Genomic DNA, 16,913 nt, shown 5'->3' with positions numbered 1-16,913 from the left:
GACTTAAACTGTTTATATTGGAGGATAACTTTGGCAGGGGGAGTGTCTTCCTACCTTTTCCAACCCACAGTCAATCATTCCTGGTCTGAAAGCACCAGGGAAATGCATACCAGGTTCCCTTGGCTGTCGTTATGTAATAGAGCAAGCTTGTGTGATTTCCTTTCAGTGGGTGAATTGATTAAATGATCAATTCATTCATCCATTCACTCACCACTCATTGGGACCACCAGCTTGTCTTCCACAGCTACCGATGACTAGCTATTCCATAGCTATTGGCTGAAAATGGGGTTGGTTCTTTCTTTGGGGCTGACCTAATAGTGGAATTCTCCCTCAGGAAAGCCACTTGGGACACTGGGGGTCCTTATGGCCAGGTGACTTGCTTGAAACCAAGAATACTGATTGGCAGAGAAGCTCTTAGTCTGGCCCTGGCTTCTGATATCTTAGTACAATGTGGCTTCAGATACTTAAATAGGAGCCATGGGAGAGCCAGGTAACTAGGACCAGGATCCTGGATTCTAAAACTCCAGGTTACTCCTGGAGCATTTGTCCCCGCCTCAGTCAACTTGTCTCTGAATTAGATCAACTCTTAGATGGTGGGACTAGATCTGAACTGAACATGTTACAGATACAGCAAGGAGGCAGGCTGCTCTCTGAGCTTGCTAAATGGCTGACTGGTAAGGATGCACAGACCTACTGGTTGCATCCCACATGGGTGGTGAGAAACTAATATGTGAAACCTCCAGGAGGCATTTTCTATTTGGAAGGATCAGGCACTGAGAGAAAATGCTCTCCTTTCAACCAAGCCTTCAATAGAATGGGGCTTGTGATGCTTATCTAGAAACTCTAAAGCTTTAAGACTCCAATTTTTACAGAAATACAGACTGTAAGATTGTCATATAACAACATAAAACAATCCCTTATGTATTCAGTGTGTGTTCGCCTTGGGCCAAGGAAACAGATCCAGAACCAACAGTCAGTGAACCTCTGGAAAGAGTGGCCTCAAACCTTTGATCCTCAATTTCTCAGATCTGTTTTCCCTTATAAACCATTTACTTTTAGAAATCATAAGATTTGCAAAAAGCTAAGTTACCTAATTTCCTGGATCTGTACAGAACTGAACTAGCAAACTGGAACGAGTAGGTGTACAGTAGGAAAGGGGTGCCCTTATCCTGATAGCGATGACGCTGACAGCTGTCTGCATAGGAAACAACCCATGAAGGAACCGGCCCACAGTGTTCCCAGACGATGTCTGATAGTGGCTCTTCTCAATGACGGTCCTGAGTCAATGAAATGGTTAGATATTCAGACCTTGTGTTTAAGAAGGCAGGGAAATACACAATACATGTAACAAAAAAATGTTCATTTAAAAATGTTTTAAACAAGTATTGGTTCCTTGAAGGAGTATGCTTTACTTTCTGGAAAATTCACTCAGGCGTTGCTGGATAAGTGGCACATAATTGGAATGCCTTATCTCTGAAGTCCTTAAGGGGCCACCATGCTGCCACATGAGAAAGTTAAAGCAGAGAATGTCAGAGGTGGATGGCAAGAAGAGCTACAGGGTGTGCGTGTCCTTATGTATGCGTCTGTGTGTTCATTCCCCAGAGAATCTTTACATGAGAAGCAAGCTTCCAAATGTCTCTCAACTGGATCTCTTCACACTCCTGACGATGGTGCATTAAAGGTGGGCATCATTGGAGGCGGCCGCCTTGGGAAGCAGCTGGCTCATGTACTGTTTCAGCTGGTCCCCATCCCTGCTGAAAGTCTGCGGATCTCCACTCGGAGGCCAGAGGCCCTGGGTGAGGAGCAGTGTGTGGTAGGAAGGGGGGCTTGGGTGTGCTTTTAGGTACTGACGAGGACATTTTGAAAGAGTCATTTGAAAGAGGAATCCTTGCATGCAGCATGCTTGTTCTCAGCTTGCCAGCCCTGAGACAAGCTAGAAAGATAGTTTTTTAACGTGTTCCTAAAACAACTTTCTTCTCCACTTAAATGTTTTTTTTTCCCTTTTTCTCCCCAAAGCCCCCCAGTACATAGTTGTATATTCTTTGTTGTGGGTCCTTCTAGTGGTGGTATGTGGGACGCTGCCTCAGCGTGGTCTGATGAGCAGTGCCATGTCCGTGCCCAGGATTCGAACCAACGAAACACTGGGCCGCCTGCAGCGGAGCGCGCGAACTTAACCACTCGGCCACTGGGCCAGCCCCTCCACTTAAATGTTTTATATCCATCTCCGTCCTCTGTGCCTTTGGTGGTGAGATATCTTTCTGGGTCTTTGATAGAGAGAAGCTTTCCAAACAGAGTTCAGATCTTCTAACTGGACCACTTAGCAACTGCTAGGTATTAACCAGTTCCAAACATTTAGACTTGTGTTTTTAAAAATAACATTTACTGAATTTTAAGATGCTTTGTAATGATATCATTTGTTAATCTACGGTGAGAGCGATCAGAACAGTGGTTGTTTCTGGGGAGATTGAGAAGAGGCCCAAGGGAACTTTCTGAGGAGATGGGAATGTTCTATATCTTGAGAGAGGTATAAGTTACGGGGATGTATGAATTTGTCAAAAATGAGCAAACTAGGGCCGGCCCAGTGGTGTAGAGGTTAAGTTTGCACACTCCACTTTGGTGGCCCAGGGATCGTGGGTTCCAATCCCGGACAAGGACCTACACACTGCTCATCAAGCCATGCTGTGGTGGCATCCCACATACAAGAAATAGAGGAAGATTGGCATGGATGTTAGCTCAGGGCCAATCTTCCTCACACACACAAAAAGAGCAAACTATGTACTTCAGATCTGTGTGTTATGCTGTATGTAAATTATACTTCAATGATTTTAAAAATGTAAAATCACATATGTATATTATAGAAAATTTAGAAAATCACTCTATAGGGAAGTAAATAATAACTACCTATAATCTCCTTACCAGGATTATCATTTCCTTCCCATTTTATTCTCTGATTATGTCAGATTATATTCAGTCATTGATACTGTACAAAGTTGTTTGTGTCCTGCTTTTTTCACTTAATGTTTTATGAGCATATTCTCATATTATTTAACATTCTTCAAAATCATGATTTTAAGGTTGTATGGTATTCCAAAGTATGGCTGTATGATAATTTATGTAACTGTGACTTATGTAGTTGGACTTCCTTGTACATAGTTTTAAAAATAATATTACCAGTCAAAGAATAGGTACAGCTTTCGTAAGATATAATTTGTATATAATAAACCGCACATTTTTAAAGTGTACGCTTTGACATTTGGACATGAGTATGCACCTGTGGAACCATCAGCGCAATCAAGGTAACGAACTTATTGATCATCCCCAAGTTTCCTTGTAATTTCTCTCTCGCTACCTCCCTGCAGCCCCCCGCCCATGAAACCACTGATCTGAATTCTGTCACCACCGATTAGTTTGCGTTTTCCAGAATATTATTTAAATGGCATCAGTTTGTACTTTTTCTGATCTGACTTTTTTCACCCTGTGTAATTACTTTGAGATATATATCCATGTTGTTTCATGTTGATATTCTTTTTATTTCTGAGTATTTCATTACATGAATAATTCACAGTTTATCTATTCATCTGTTGATGGATATTCAGGTTGTTTCCAGTTTTTGACTATTATGAACATTTGCAAACAAATATTAGTGTGGACAAATGCTTTAATTTTTCTTGGGTAAACACCTGGGGGTGGAATGGCTGGTCATATGGTAGGTACACTTTAATTTTCAAAGAAACTGCTACTATAGGCTTTCAAATTGACCTCCAAAAAAGGTTGTTTAAGAATAAAATACCTTGGGATAAATTTAACCAAGGAAGTGAAAGATCTGTACAACAAAAACTACAAGACCTTCTTGAAAGAAATCGACGACGACATAAAGAGATGGAAAGACATTCCATGCGCATGGATTGGAAGAATAAACATAGTTAAAATGTCCATACTACCTAAAGCAAACTACAGATTCAACGCTATCCCAATCAGAATTCCAATGTCATTCTTTACAGAAATTGAACAAAGAGTCCTAAAATTCATATGGGGCAACAAAAGACCCCGAATTGCTAAAGCAATCCTGAGAAAGAAGAACAAAGCTAGAGGCATCACAATCCCTGACTTCAAAACATACTACAAAGCTACAGTAATCAAAACAGCATGGTACTGGTACAAAAACAGATGCACAGATCAATGGAACAGAACTGAAAGCCCAGAAATAAAACCACACATCTATGGACAGCTAATCTTTGACAAAGGAGCTGAGGGCCTACAATGGAGGAAAGAAAGTCTCTTCAACAAATGGTGCTGGGAAAACTGGACAGCCACATGTAAAAGAATGAAAATCAACCATTCTTTTTCACCATTTACTAAAATAAACTCAAAATGGATCAAAGACCTAAAGATTAGGCCTGAAACAATAAGTCTTCTGGAAGAGAATATTGGCAGTACACTCTTTGACATCAGCTTCAAAAGAATCTTTTTGGACACCATAGCCCCTCACATGAGGGAAACAATAGAAAGAATAAACAAATGGGACTTCATCAGACTAAAGAGCTTCTTCAAGGCAAGGGAAAACGGGATTGAAACAAAAAAACAGCCCACTAATTGGGAAAAAATATTCACAAGTTATTTATCTGACAAAGGGTTAATCTCCATAATATACAAAGAACTCACACAACTCAACAATAAAAAATCAAACAACCCAATTACAAAATGGGCAGGGGACATGAACAGACATTTCTCCAAAGAAGATATACGGATGGCCAATAGACACATGAAAAGATGCTCATCATCACTAATCATCAGGGAAATGCAAATCAAAACTACACTAAGATATCACCTTACACCTGTTAGAATGGCAAAAATATCCAAAACCAAGAGTGACAAATCTTGGAGAGGCTGTGGAGAAAAGGGAACACTCATACACTGTTGGTGGGAATGCAAACTGGTGCAGCCGCTATGGAAAACAGTATGGAGATTCCTCAAAAAGTTAAGAATAGAAATACCTTATGACCCACCCATCGCACTACTGGGTATCTATCCTAAGAACCTGAAATCAGCAATTCCAAAAGTTCCATGCACCCCTATGTTCATCGGAGCATTATTCACAATAGCCAAGTCATGGAACCAACCTAAGTGCCCAGCAACTGATGATTGGATAAAGAAGATGTGGTATATATATACAATGGAATACTACTCAGCCATAAAAAAGGACAAAGTCATCCCATTCACAACAACATGGATAGACCTTGAGGGTATTATGTTGAGTGAAATAAGCCAGGCAGAGAAAGACGAACTCTGTATGACTCCACTCATAGGTGGTAGTTAACATGTGGACAAAGAGAACTGATCAGTGGTTGCCAGGGGAAAGGGGAGTGGGGGAGGGCACTAGGGGTGAAGTGGTGTACCTACAACATGACTAATAATGATGTACAACTGTAATTTCACAAGGATGTTAACTTTCATAACCTTAATTAAAAAAAAGGAAAAAAAAAAAAGGTTGTTTAGGTGTAAACTTTCACCAGCATTGTGTAAGAACACCTATTTCACCACATTCTTGTCAATTCTGGGAATCTCTTTTTTTAATCATGACTTTAATATACCTTTTAAACTTTTCTTGTTTTAATATATCTTTCATTGAATATTTTTATGGGCGTATTGCTATTTCATCTTTTTTGAGTTATTTTTGTCCATTTTTTCTGTTGGAGTGCCTTATTTTTCTTATTGATTTGTAAATGCTCTTTCTATATTAAGGAAACCAAAAAATCTTACCACTCAAGGCAAATTCCTTAAATCTCATCAATAGGACTAGTATATATGATATTTCAATAAAGGGCATATATTCTTTGGGAAGCAATATGTTTATTAATAAAAAGTTCCATTTTTATTTATCATGTTGTGTAAAGAAGCAAGAATTCAAAATTTTCAGCATCAGCTTCTATGCACTTTTGAGAACAACACATGAAAGAAGAATGTACATGTTTTCTAAAGTTCCTCTTTGTCCTATTCATCTTCCAGGTTTATGAGTACCAAGACACCCTCAGCATCAAGTTTATCATGTACTCATGGTGATTAAGATAAGCACTGACCCCTCCAATGTCTAATATTCTGTTTTGCAATAACACTTACAACATATTGCCATATGTGAGTTTACATTTTTACTTTTGAAAATCCATATCGCAATAAGCACAATCAAATGATTAACTACCAATGAGTGTTTTCGTGCAACTACGTGAGTTATCTCATTTTCCTCTACATTTATAAATATCTTATTAACATTAAACTGTGTATACTTTACTGAAACTGTAAGTATATTTTCCAAACTCCTGCCGGCCTCGGCCCTAGTCTTCCACTCTTTCCCACCAACCCAAGCCAGTTAGCCATGTAACTTTGGGCAAGTCACATGACTTCTGGAAGCCTCGGTTTCCTCATCTAGAATAAAGGAACGATACTAGTCTCTGCCTCCTAAGGTCCTTGTGAGGAGTCCCTTAGATCACGTACATAAAGTACACTGTAGATTATCAGGCACATGATAAACCTTCAGTGAAGTGGAACAGAAGGCTTCTTTCAGATTTTTTTTCTTCCTAAAAAAAATCTGAAAAATTCTAGCATTTGGTCTGAAAGTAAGATAATGGGGAATTACCTGGAATCTCAAGCAAGGCTGTGGTGGCCCTAGCTGCTTTAGTAATGGCTTAGGCACTGCCCTGCGGCTTTTAGAAGACATGGGCAATCTCTTCTGATGGATGTGGCGACAGACTCGAGATCAAATCCTCCTCCTCCTCTCCCCGCGGGTGCCGTTCAGGTCCGACTCAGCTCCACTGTGATCTCTGTCTTCCTTTATCCCTCCAGCTGAGTTCCGGGAACTGGGAATCCAGTGCTTTTATGATAACCCTTCTCTGGTGGTCTGGGCCGACGTCATATTCCTCTGCTGCCTGCCATCTCAGCTGCCTAAAATCTGCATGGAAATTAACAGCAGCCTTGACAAAGCCTGCATTGTGTACAGCTTTGTGGCTGCCGTCCCAATACCCAGGTATCTTGTTAGGGTGAGCATGGAACTGGCAGAACTGCTGTGTCCTCATCTCTGACTTCTGCCTGCCCCCTCCAGTCCAGCCCCTACTTCTTAGAGCGGGTCACTCTCAGGCATGAGGTGGAAGCAGCTTCCTTGGCAGACGGACCCAGCCACCCTTTCTACTTGTGTTTTCCCCACTTCTCCACGAACAGCATTCATGGGTGGGACATTTTCTTTGATGTGCAGATGTTTACAATGGCAATACAGCATTGCTTGCCACTACTGGAAGCTGACTTGTGTTCCCCTAGTGCATCAACGAGAAGGGAAACCACCCGTCAACAGCACGAAAAGTGATTGAGAGCATGGGTCAAATACTATTTTTGTATCCCTGGTGTCTTGCCCAGTGCCGGGCACATGGTAACATGCAATAAGTGTTTGCTAGGTGGGTGGCTGAACACTCCCGTAACAAGCAGGGCGCTCAGCGCAGACCCACACCCACGTTTGCCTCGGAGCAGGGCTGTGCCGGGGGGTCTGTAGTTGGGTTGGATGGGAAGGCAGTGGATCATGTGGTGGTTTAGTCCAGTCCTGGCCCTGCACTCCCTGTCCTGGTGGCTTTCCTTCCAGGTTGAGACTGCTACTGAACCATACCAGTATCCTGCGGCCTCACTATCAGTGTGGTGATTCTGTCAACATCTGGGGGTCCAAGAAGGACATCACAGCTGCTCTCCAGGATCCTGTGATTCTTCATGCTACCTGCCCCTACAATCCTGCTGGTAATAGCTCACCATATTTTTTGGCACTTGTTTGAAAATTACCCTCCTCTTGGACTCTTGCTATCTTATTAAATCCGTGTGTGTGTGTGTGTGTGTGTGTGTGTTGGAGTTGTGTGGAAAAGTACAAGCTAGATACATTCTCAGCTATTTAGTTTTGTAGGGGAACAGCTTTGGTGGCAAAAAGCAGCCTTTATTAGGGAAAGTTGAGAAGTCTGATTATCTGGACCGTTTAGGGATGAACTGGAAACAATTTAAACAGGAGGATGCAGTGTCTGGGACTAAAACGGCTTTTCCCTGCTCTACTCTTGCAGTTTTCCCTAGTCCCTTCTTATTGACAAGAACCTTTCTAGAGGTTTTTAGAGATGATTTTGCCATTAGCGATGTCTGCAGTAGTTCTACCTGTTGTCCTGTGGTAGGGTCAACACACACTGCGTTATAAAGGGCACAAGCAGGGCTCTTGGCCTAGGAAGGAGTAGTGTTTGCTTATCCTGAGGTTCATATGACCAGCCTGTCTTGGAAAAAAGGTGGCCGTGCACTGTCTGGGTTCGTCCTGGGTTGCCCGCAAACCTTTCAGGTGGTGCTAACTGGCATTTCCTTCTCATTGCTGTGTAGGGGGAATTGTCCTCAATATCAAGTGGCTGGAGGGAGTCTTCTATGCCGCCCTAAACGTCTGCAAGGCCAGGGAAATGCCCCACTTACAAGTGCTGCAGCTTCTGAACGGACTGTTCCTCTCCGTGCACTTCGAAAGCTGTGGGAAAGATGGAGCGTCCTGCCCCAAATTTCAGTTAGTAGATTTTGTCAGCAAAGTCTACGCCAAGAACCTACCTCAGAGAAGGTAAGGTATCAGACAGCTAGCCATTCTAATTTCTCCCACTCTTGTCTTTTTTTTTAAGATTGGCACCTGAGCTAACAACTGTTGCCAATCGTGTTTTTTTTTCCTTCTGCTTTTTCTGCCCAAATCCCCCCAGTAGATGGTTGTATATTTTAGTTGTGGGTCCTTCTAGTTGTGGCATGTGGGACACTGCCTCAGCATGGCTTGATGAGCGGTGCCATGTCCACGCCCAGGATCTGAACTGGCGAAACCCTGGGCCGCCAAAGCGGAGTACTTGAACTTAACCACTCGGCCACGGGGCCTGCCCCTGTTGTCTTAACAGATGCTTTTTTCCTTTTTTCCTTTCACGTTATCTTAAAAAATTTATAAAGAGAATACATTCTTGTAAAAAATCCAACTAGTGGAAAAGTGAAAGCCCTTTTAGCCCCAAAATACTATTTCCTAGACTTTACTTCTAATGGTTTTTGTATTTTTGTCTTTTTATCTTTGCCTGTACAAGCATATATTTATATTGTCATTATATTATAATGTGTATGCATATATGCATTTTACTTTTGCGAGGAAGATTGGTCCTGAGGAAGATTGTCGCTGAGCTAACATCTGTGCCAATCTTCCTCTATTTTGTATGTGGGACACTGCCACAGCATGGCTTGATGAGCGATGTGTAGGTCCACACCTGGGATCCAAACTCACGAACCCTGGGCTGCCAAAGTGGAGTGCACGATCTTAACCACTGTGACACTGTGTCAGTAATCATCGATGGCCTGTGACATTTTCAGTTTGGTGATTTTCCTTCCCCCGATCCTTGTTCCCTTCACCTCTCTCTTGTGCTGATCTCTTTCCTGGATCCCTCTTCCTTTGGTGTGGTTTACTCCTTCACTGTGGTAGATCGTATCCTCCTCCAGTAGCTTCCTTAGAAGAGGATGCATAGGAAGCAATTTTTAAAGACTATGTCTGAAGATGTTTTTATTCTTGCCTGCTATTCTATTGAGAACATAGCCAGGGATAGAATTCTAGGTTAAAAATAATTTTCCCTCAGAATTTTAAAGGCATCGCTCGTTGTCTTTCAGCGTTTAGAGCTGCTGCTGAGAAGGTGCAGTGCCGTTCTAATTCTTGAATTCACCCTTTGTCTGAAACGTGTTTCTTTTCTCTCTGGAAGCTTATAGGATCTTTTCACCTCAGTATCCTGAAATTTTATGATGTGTCATGATGTGGGTCTATTTTAATTCACTGTGTTGGCCTCTTGATGGGCCTTTCCTTTTATTCTTTTTCTTTAACTTTAAACAAACTGTGAAATATAACATACACAGAAAATGCACATTCCATAAATTCATAAACTGTTTAATGAATTATTGTAAAGCAAATACTCATGTAACTGCCACCCATAAAAGAAAGAACACCAGTGGTCCTTTTGATTTTGGATCGCAAGTTCTCCAGCTATATCTTTGATAATTTCCTCCCTTCTCATCTGTTTTCTCTATTCTCTCTTTCTGGATATGTTAGTCAAATGTTAGACCTCCTGAACCAATCCACTGATTTTCTTCCTCTCTCCTATTTTCAGTATCTTTGTCTTTTTATTGTGCTTTCTGAGAGATTTCCTCAACTATATTGTCTTTGCTCTCATATTTTGAGCATATTTTCATTTTTGCTGTATTTTGATTTTCAAAGATTTTCTTTTTTGAAGATCCAAATATTTTTTTTTTTTAGATTTTTAAAATTTTTTCCTTTATCTCCCTAAAGCCCCGCAGTACATAGTTGTATATTCTTCGTTGTGGGTCCTTCTAGTTGTGGCATGTGGGACGCCGCCTCAGCGTGGTTAGATGAGCAGTGCCATGTCCGCACCCAGGATTCGAACCAACGAAACACTGGGCCGCCTGCAGCGGAGCGTGGGAACTTAACCACTTGGCCACGGGGCCAGCCCCTCCAAATATTTTTTATGTGGCATCCTGTTGTCATTTCACTAGGCAATACCATCTCTTATCCCTGTGAGAATATAAATGATAGAGTTTTTTCTCTGAAGAGTTTCCTCCAAGTTGCTTTCTGATTATTTGTTTTGGTCTCTACCATTCATTTTAGAGGGTTTCTTCAAGTGTATGGAGAACCTTGACTGTTTGCTCATATTTAAGATCCTGGTTACTGAAAACTTCACTGGGAACTCAGTGTTCGCTACTGTGGTCTTTACTACAGAGAGATTTGGTAAGCTGTTTCCTTGGGAAACCCTGAATATTGATATCTTTAAGTCTTTGGGACCCAACTTGGGTAAAGAAAGCTGTGTGTGTGTGTGTGGAGGAAGACAGGTGGTCTTATCACTCAGTATGTATTTTTTCACTTTATTTCTCCCCTTTTCAGCAAATTCCTGCCCTCAAGAGGCCTATGGTCCCCCTGTTCAGAGACCCTCTGTCTAACCCTCTCCAGAGAATACCACTTCTGCTGGGGAGAGGGAGGGACACTCTCTTGATTGTGCAGCGTTGGGAGTACCATTACTGGGAGGGTCTCATCTTTTTAAGATTTTCAACCCATCAGCCTGTTTGTAGCCCCATCTCACCCTCACTTCCAGATGTACTGGTCCACTGCATCCCGAGTCTTGAGGGCTCTGTGATGTAAATGGACTGCGCCTTGGCTTTCCCTGTTGCTGACTCAGGATTCAGCTCCATGTCATTTTTTGGTCCATTTTCTTTCTAGCTTCCAAACTTGTTGCTCTTGTGTCCTCTCTCTTTCTCATTTTATGTTCTTTGCCTATTTTTCTTTTCGATTGTTTGCTTTTATTTATTGTTTATAGGAGGTTTTCAGGAGGAATATGTTATGTGCATTGGAAATATTTTTCATTTTATTTCTCTTTTTGGTATCTTTTGCTGTTCAGAGGATTCTAATTTTTGTGGTCAAAATTGTCCAATCACTTCTTTATGGCTTCAGGGTTTCAAGTTATGAAGACCCTCTTCATCCAAAGATATTCTATATTTTCTTCTGGTATTTTATTTTTAAAATATTTAAATAATCAATTTGGGATTTTTGATATCTTTTATTCATTTTGGAAAGCCAATTGTCCTAACACTATTTATAGAGTAGCCAATCTTTTCCTACCAATTTGAAATATGATTTTATCATTGATAAACTGCAAGATATTCATGGGTATATTTCTAGACTCTATTCTGAACTGGGGACCTATCACTGTATTCCCATGCTATAATTAATTACTATACTGTCCACCTATACTTTGGCATCTGGTAGAGCAAGTCCTCTTCATTATTATTTTCCAAAATCTTAATCCTTCTCACACGTTTATTCTTTTATGTGAACTTTAAAAAAAATAACTTGAAAAATTAGGAAAGTAACAAATGTTGGGGCTGGCCCAGTGGCATAGTGGTTTAAGTTCGCAGGTTCGGATCCCAGGTGCAGACCTCTGCACTGCTCATCGAGCCATGCTATGGCAGCACCCCACATGCAAGACAGAGGAAGACTGGCACAAGCGTTAGCTCAGCAACAGTCTTCCTCAAGCAAAAAGAAGAGGATTGGGGGCTGGCTCCGTGGCACAGTGGTTAAGTTTGCATGTTCCACTTTGGCAGCCCAGGGTTTGACAGTTTGGATCCCGGGTGCAGACACGGCACTTCTTGTCAAGCCATGCTGTGGTAGGCGTCCCACGTATAAAGTAGAGGAAGATGGGCACAGATGTTAGCTCAGGGCCAGTCTTCCTCAGCAAAAAGAGGAGGATTGGCAGCAGATGTTAGCTCAGGGCTAATCTTACTCAAAAAAAAAAAAAAAAAGAGGTGATATGGTTCTGGGTAAATATAGATGGATGCTGATGAAATATTCTTGCCAAAAAAATTGAACCTGAATTTGATCAAGTCTATACATATAATTACCTTTTTATAGGCAATTCAAGAGACGGGAAAGTGTTAAGTGACTATGAGATATAATCAGCAAAATCCAGAATGTGGGAAACTTTAGAAGACAAACAACCCAATTTCTTCAACAAATAAACAGAGAAGAAAAAAAAGAGGAAGGGGACCTTATAGATTATAAAAAGACTTAAAAGTCACATTAACCAAAATGCAGGTATAGACTTGGTTTCATATTTTTCCCCTCCTGTAATTAATGTTGTAAACGACATAAGTAGATTTCCTAATGTCAAGCTTTCCTTGCATTCTTAAATAAACCCTATGTAATAATAACACTTCCAGATGTTTCCTTGCAATTTATTTAAGATATTTACATCTACACTCATGACTGAAATTGGTATGTAGTTTTCAAATTTGGTATCAACGTTGTATTAACTTTATAGAATTAGGAAGCCTTTATCATTGCATCATAGAACAGTGTAAGTAACACAGAAATTACAGATTTCTTGAAGATTTGACAGAACTTAACTGTAGATCCCTCTGGCCCAAATAGCTTTTGGGGGAGGTTGAAATTTGACTATCTTTTCAGTTTTTCTAGTGTATGATCTATTCAGATTTACTACTTTTTGAGTCAATTTTGGTAATACCTAGCAAAAATATTTCATTTTTATCTGGATTTCAAATTTGATGGCATAAAGTTGTACTTATATTTTCTTTTTTTGGTGAGGAAGATAGATTGGCCCTGAGCTAACATCCATTGCCAATCTTCTTTTTGCATGAGGAAGACTGTGCCTGAGCTAAAATCTGTGCCAAACTTTCTCTACTTTGTATGTGGGATGCTGCCACAGCATGGCTTGATGAGTGGTGTGTAGGTCCACACCCTGGGATCCGAACCCACGAACCCCGGTCTGCCAAAGTGGTGCATGCAAACTTAATGACTACACCACCAGGTCAGCCCCTGGGCTGTTGTTTTTTAACTCAAGCATTTCCATTTTTATCTTTTTTTTTTCCTGCTTTCTCTCCCCAAATCCCCCAGTACGTAGTTGTATATTTTAGTTGTGGGTCCTTCTAGTTGTGGCATGTGGGACGCCGCCTCAGCGTGGCCTGACGAGTGGTGCCATGTCCACACCCAGGATCTGAACCAGCAAAACCCTGGGCTGCCAAAGCAGAGCGTGAGAACTTAACCACTCAGCCACAGGGCTGGGCCCCCATTTTAATCTTTAATAATTAGTTCCTTCCTCTTTTCTTTTGCTTTATTTTGTGGTTCTTTTTCTTAGCTTCTTGAATTAAATATTTATGGCTCATAAAATTTCAGTCACATTACTATTATAAAAATAATAAGAGCTAAGAATGTTCATCTAATCTCTTTAGCTATGTGCTATTGGCCTTTGAAATAACGATTACATTGTTGGGCACAAAGTCCCTGTGTTATTCAAATTTGCTACATCTTGCTACTCAAACTACCTGGGATCCATGCCATCATCTGGGAGTTTGTTTAGAAACACAGAATCTGGGGCCCCACCCTAGATATATGGACTCAGAATCTGCATTTTTACAAGATCCCAGTGATGCGCACGTTAATGTTGGAGAAATACTGCTCTACATTCTCTTTCATCAGATCTGTGAGAATGAGAGGGATGGCATATTAATATTGTCACTGTAATTGTGGTTTCTGAAATTCTCTATGTTTCTAATCATCTTTGTTTTATAAAGTTTGAAGCCATATCATCTGATGAATAAAAGTTCATAATTTTTATATCTTCTTGGTGGATTATACTTTTTAATGGTATCCCCCCTTTTTTCAATTAAACTTTTTCTTTTGAGATTCACAAGCAGTTAAGAAATACAAAGAAATCTTATGTACTTATTTATCCAGTTTCCCTCAATGGTACAAATTATATACAGATATTGTAAAACTATAGTACAAGACCACAACCAGGATTTCGACAGTGATGCAGTCGAGATATAGAACAGTTCTATCATCAAGCAATCCTGTATGTTGGCCCCTCCTCCCCAACTTGGCAACCATTCATCTGTTCTCCGTTTCTATGATTTTGTCATTTCAAGGCTGTTATTTAATGGAATCACATAGTCTGCAACCTTTTGAGATTGACCTTTTTCATTCAGTGTAATTCTCTGGAGATTCATCACAGCTGCTGTGTGCATCAATAGTTTATCCCTTTTGATTGCCGACTAATATCCTGGTGTGGATGTACCACAGTTTGTTTAATCATTCCCCTGGTGAAGGACATCTAGGTTGTTTCCAGTTTTTGGCTATTATGAATAAAGCTATGAACATTCATGTACAGGTTATGGGGGAACATAAGTTTTCATTTCTCTGGGACAAATGCTCAGGAATGCAATTCCTGGCTCATATGGTCGTTGAATGTTTTTCATTTTTATTTTTATTTTATTTTTTGCCAATCTCCCTCCCCCCCCTTCCCCTTACCCTCCTCCTCCTCCTCCTTCTTCTTCCTCTTCTCCCCAAAGGCCCCCAGTACAGTTGTATATTCTAGTTGTAGGTCCCCCTGGTTGTGCTATGTGGGACGCCGCCTCAGCATGGCTTGATGAGTGGTCCCATGTCTGTGCCCAGGTTCTGAACTGGTGAAACCCTGGGCCACCAAAGTGGAGTGCACGAACTTAACCACTCGGCGACAGGGCCGGCCCCTGAATGTTTATTTTTTTTAGTCACTGCCAAACTGTTCCTCAGAAGTGGTTGTACCATTTAAAATTATCACTAGCAATGTATGATCCAGTTTCTCTGCATCCTCATGAGCATTTGGTGTTGTCACTTAATTTTATTTTATCATTACACCTATAGATTAATTTGTGGAGACTTGCTATCTTTATTATGTTGAGTTTTTCCATCTATGAACACAGTATGTCTCTCCATTTATTTGCATCATCTTTGATTTATTCATCAACATTTTGTAGTTTTCAGTATGCAAGTCCTGTACATGTTTTGTTAGATTTACACCTAAGTATTCCTTTTTGTGTGTGTGAATGGAATTACATTTTTAATTTTGGTGCCCAAGTGTTCACTGCTAATATATATAAATACAATTGATTTTTGTATGTTTATTTTGTATCCTGCAATCTTGTTGAACTCATTTATTAGTTCTAGGAGATTTTTTTGTGGATTCCTTGGGATTTTCTACATAGGCAATTATGTCATCTATAAATTGGGACAGTTTTATTTCTTCCTTTCCTATCTGTATGCCTTTTCTTCCCTTTTCTTGCCTTAGTGCACTGGCTACAACTTGCAGTATTATGTTGAAAAGAGTGGTGACAGCAGAAATCCTTGCCTTACTCCTGATCTTTTTAACACTGTAACAACCCTATGTCTTAATGCTTTTTAAATTAATATTACTTAAATTATTTAAATTAACAAATTAACATTGCTCCATTTTCATTTGCATATTAACTTCTACTTCTTCCCCTATACAGTTGAACAGGGTGTCTTTTTTTTTTTAAGAGGATATCTTAAAAGAAATGAGATCTTCTCCATTCCTAATGTCCATGATCCTCTTATGTATTCTCTTCCTAAATCAAGGAAAATATACTGAAAAGGATGTGGATGTCATTATTGTAATCATTGTTTAATTATGAATTCCTCCCCAAACACACTTAGAGAAATGTACATAAGTGTGAAAACTCATCATAAGTAAAATTAAATAAACATTGAATAGTTCCAGCTGAATTTTAAATTTAACCATGAATTTTGATTAGTTTGATAAGAAAATGAAGAACTTTTTTTCCAAGTGGAGGAAAACTTTCTTTAAAGGAAATGTTTAACAGCCTAATCAGATATATGGAAAAGACAAAAAAAGTAACAGAATTTATTTATTTTTCACCCCAGGCCTTTCCCCTGGTTTGATCTGACTGCTGTGCAACTCAAGGAAACTCCCTTTGGCCAGCATCTCTCAACCAGGACTGCTCTCCAGGACCACCTTACCCAACTATATTGTGATTCATTTGGTGTCTCTCTAACCAAGGAACAACGGCCAGTGGTTTGCCCAGGCTCTCCTTCCCAATAAGCGAACAGACCTCAGGAATCAGGATTTTTTCTCCCTCTACAATGGTTGTGCCCTGACCATCACAATTGACGGAGTCATGTGACTGTATGGTGTTTGCCATATGTTAGGCACTCAGGAATCAGAAATTGTACTGATGGCTCTTTAAGATGTAGAATAAAACAAGAGGTCCTTTACATCAGCATATTTGGCTATGTCTGGCTTTTGGAGGCAACCAAATGAAACTACCTAACTGGACACACTTAAGTAAGCTGCTTCCCCAGGAAAGCCTTGTTAATACAAACCATCTCTCGTGTAAAAGCTAAATTCAAGGAGTTATAACGTCATTATTGGGCAGTTTCATACTGTAGTGTCCTTCCTTTAGCAGTATGTAGCTGACAAATGATGCAGCTTGATTTTCCTCTCATTTTGGATAGAGAAGTAAAATGTGTGGTAAACATT

The 16,913-nt window shown here is 40.3% G+C and overlaps 1 protein-coding gene across 5 annotated transcripts in view; it reads left to right on the top strand.

Annotated features, from left to right (window-relative positions):
- NOXRED1 (NADP dependent oxidoreductase domain containing 1) overlaps positions 1–16,913 on the top strand; it is a 22,141-nt gene extending 5,228 nt beyond the window's left edge. For 3 of the 5 annotated variants that reach the window (XM_008536525.2, XM_070593280.1, XM_008536515.2), the window contains exons 3-7: positions 1,603–1,796; positions 6,838–7,018; positions 7,622–7,770; positions 8,383–8,605; positions 16,298–16,913. In XM_008536525.2, the coding sequence (XP_008534747.1) occupies positions 1,603–1,796; positions 6,838–7,018; positions 7,622–7,770; positions 8,383–8,605; positions 16,298–16,475 (925 nt within the window). In that variant the 3' untranslated portion in view covers positions 16,476–16,913. Of the gene's footprint in view, positions 1–1,602; positions 1,797–6,837; positions 7,019–7,621; positions 7,771–8,382; positions 8,606–10,678; positions 10,799–12,472; positions 12,656–16,297 lie in introns of all 5 variants that reach the window. The other 2 variants (XR_547529.2, XR_011532803.1) reach the window with 2 other exon arrangements.

Source organism: Equus przewalskii, chromosome 25 (genome assembly GCF_037783145.1).
Source record: "Equus przewalskii isolate Varuska chromosome 25, EquPr2, whole genome shotgun sequence".
NCBI lineage: Eukaryota > Metazoa > Chordata > Mammalia > Perissodactyla > Equidae > Equus > Equus przewalskii.
Note: the sequence above shows the minus strand (reverse complement) of the source record. Positions and strands in the feature narration are given on the sequence as shown.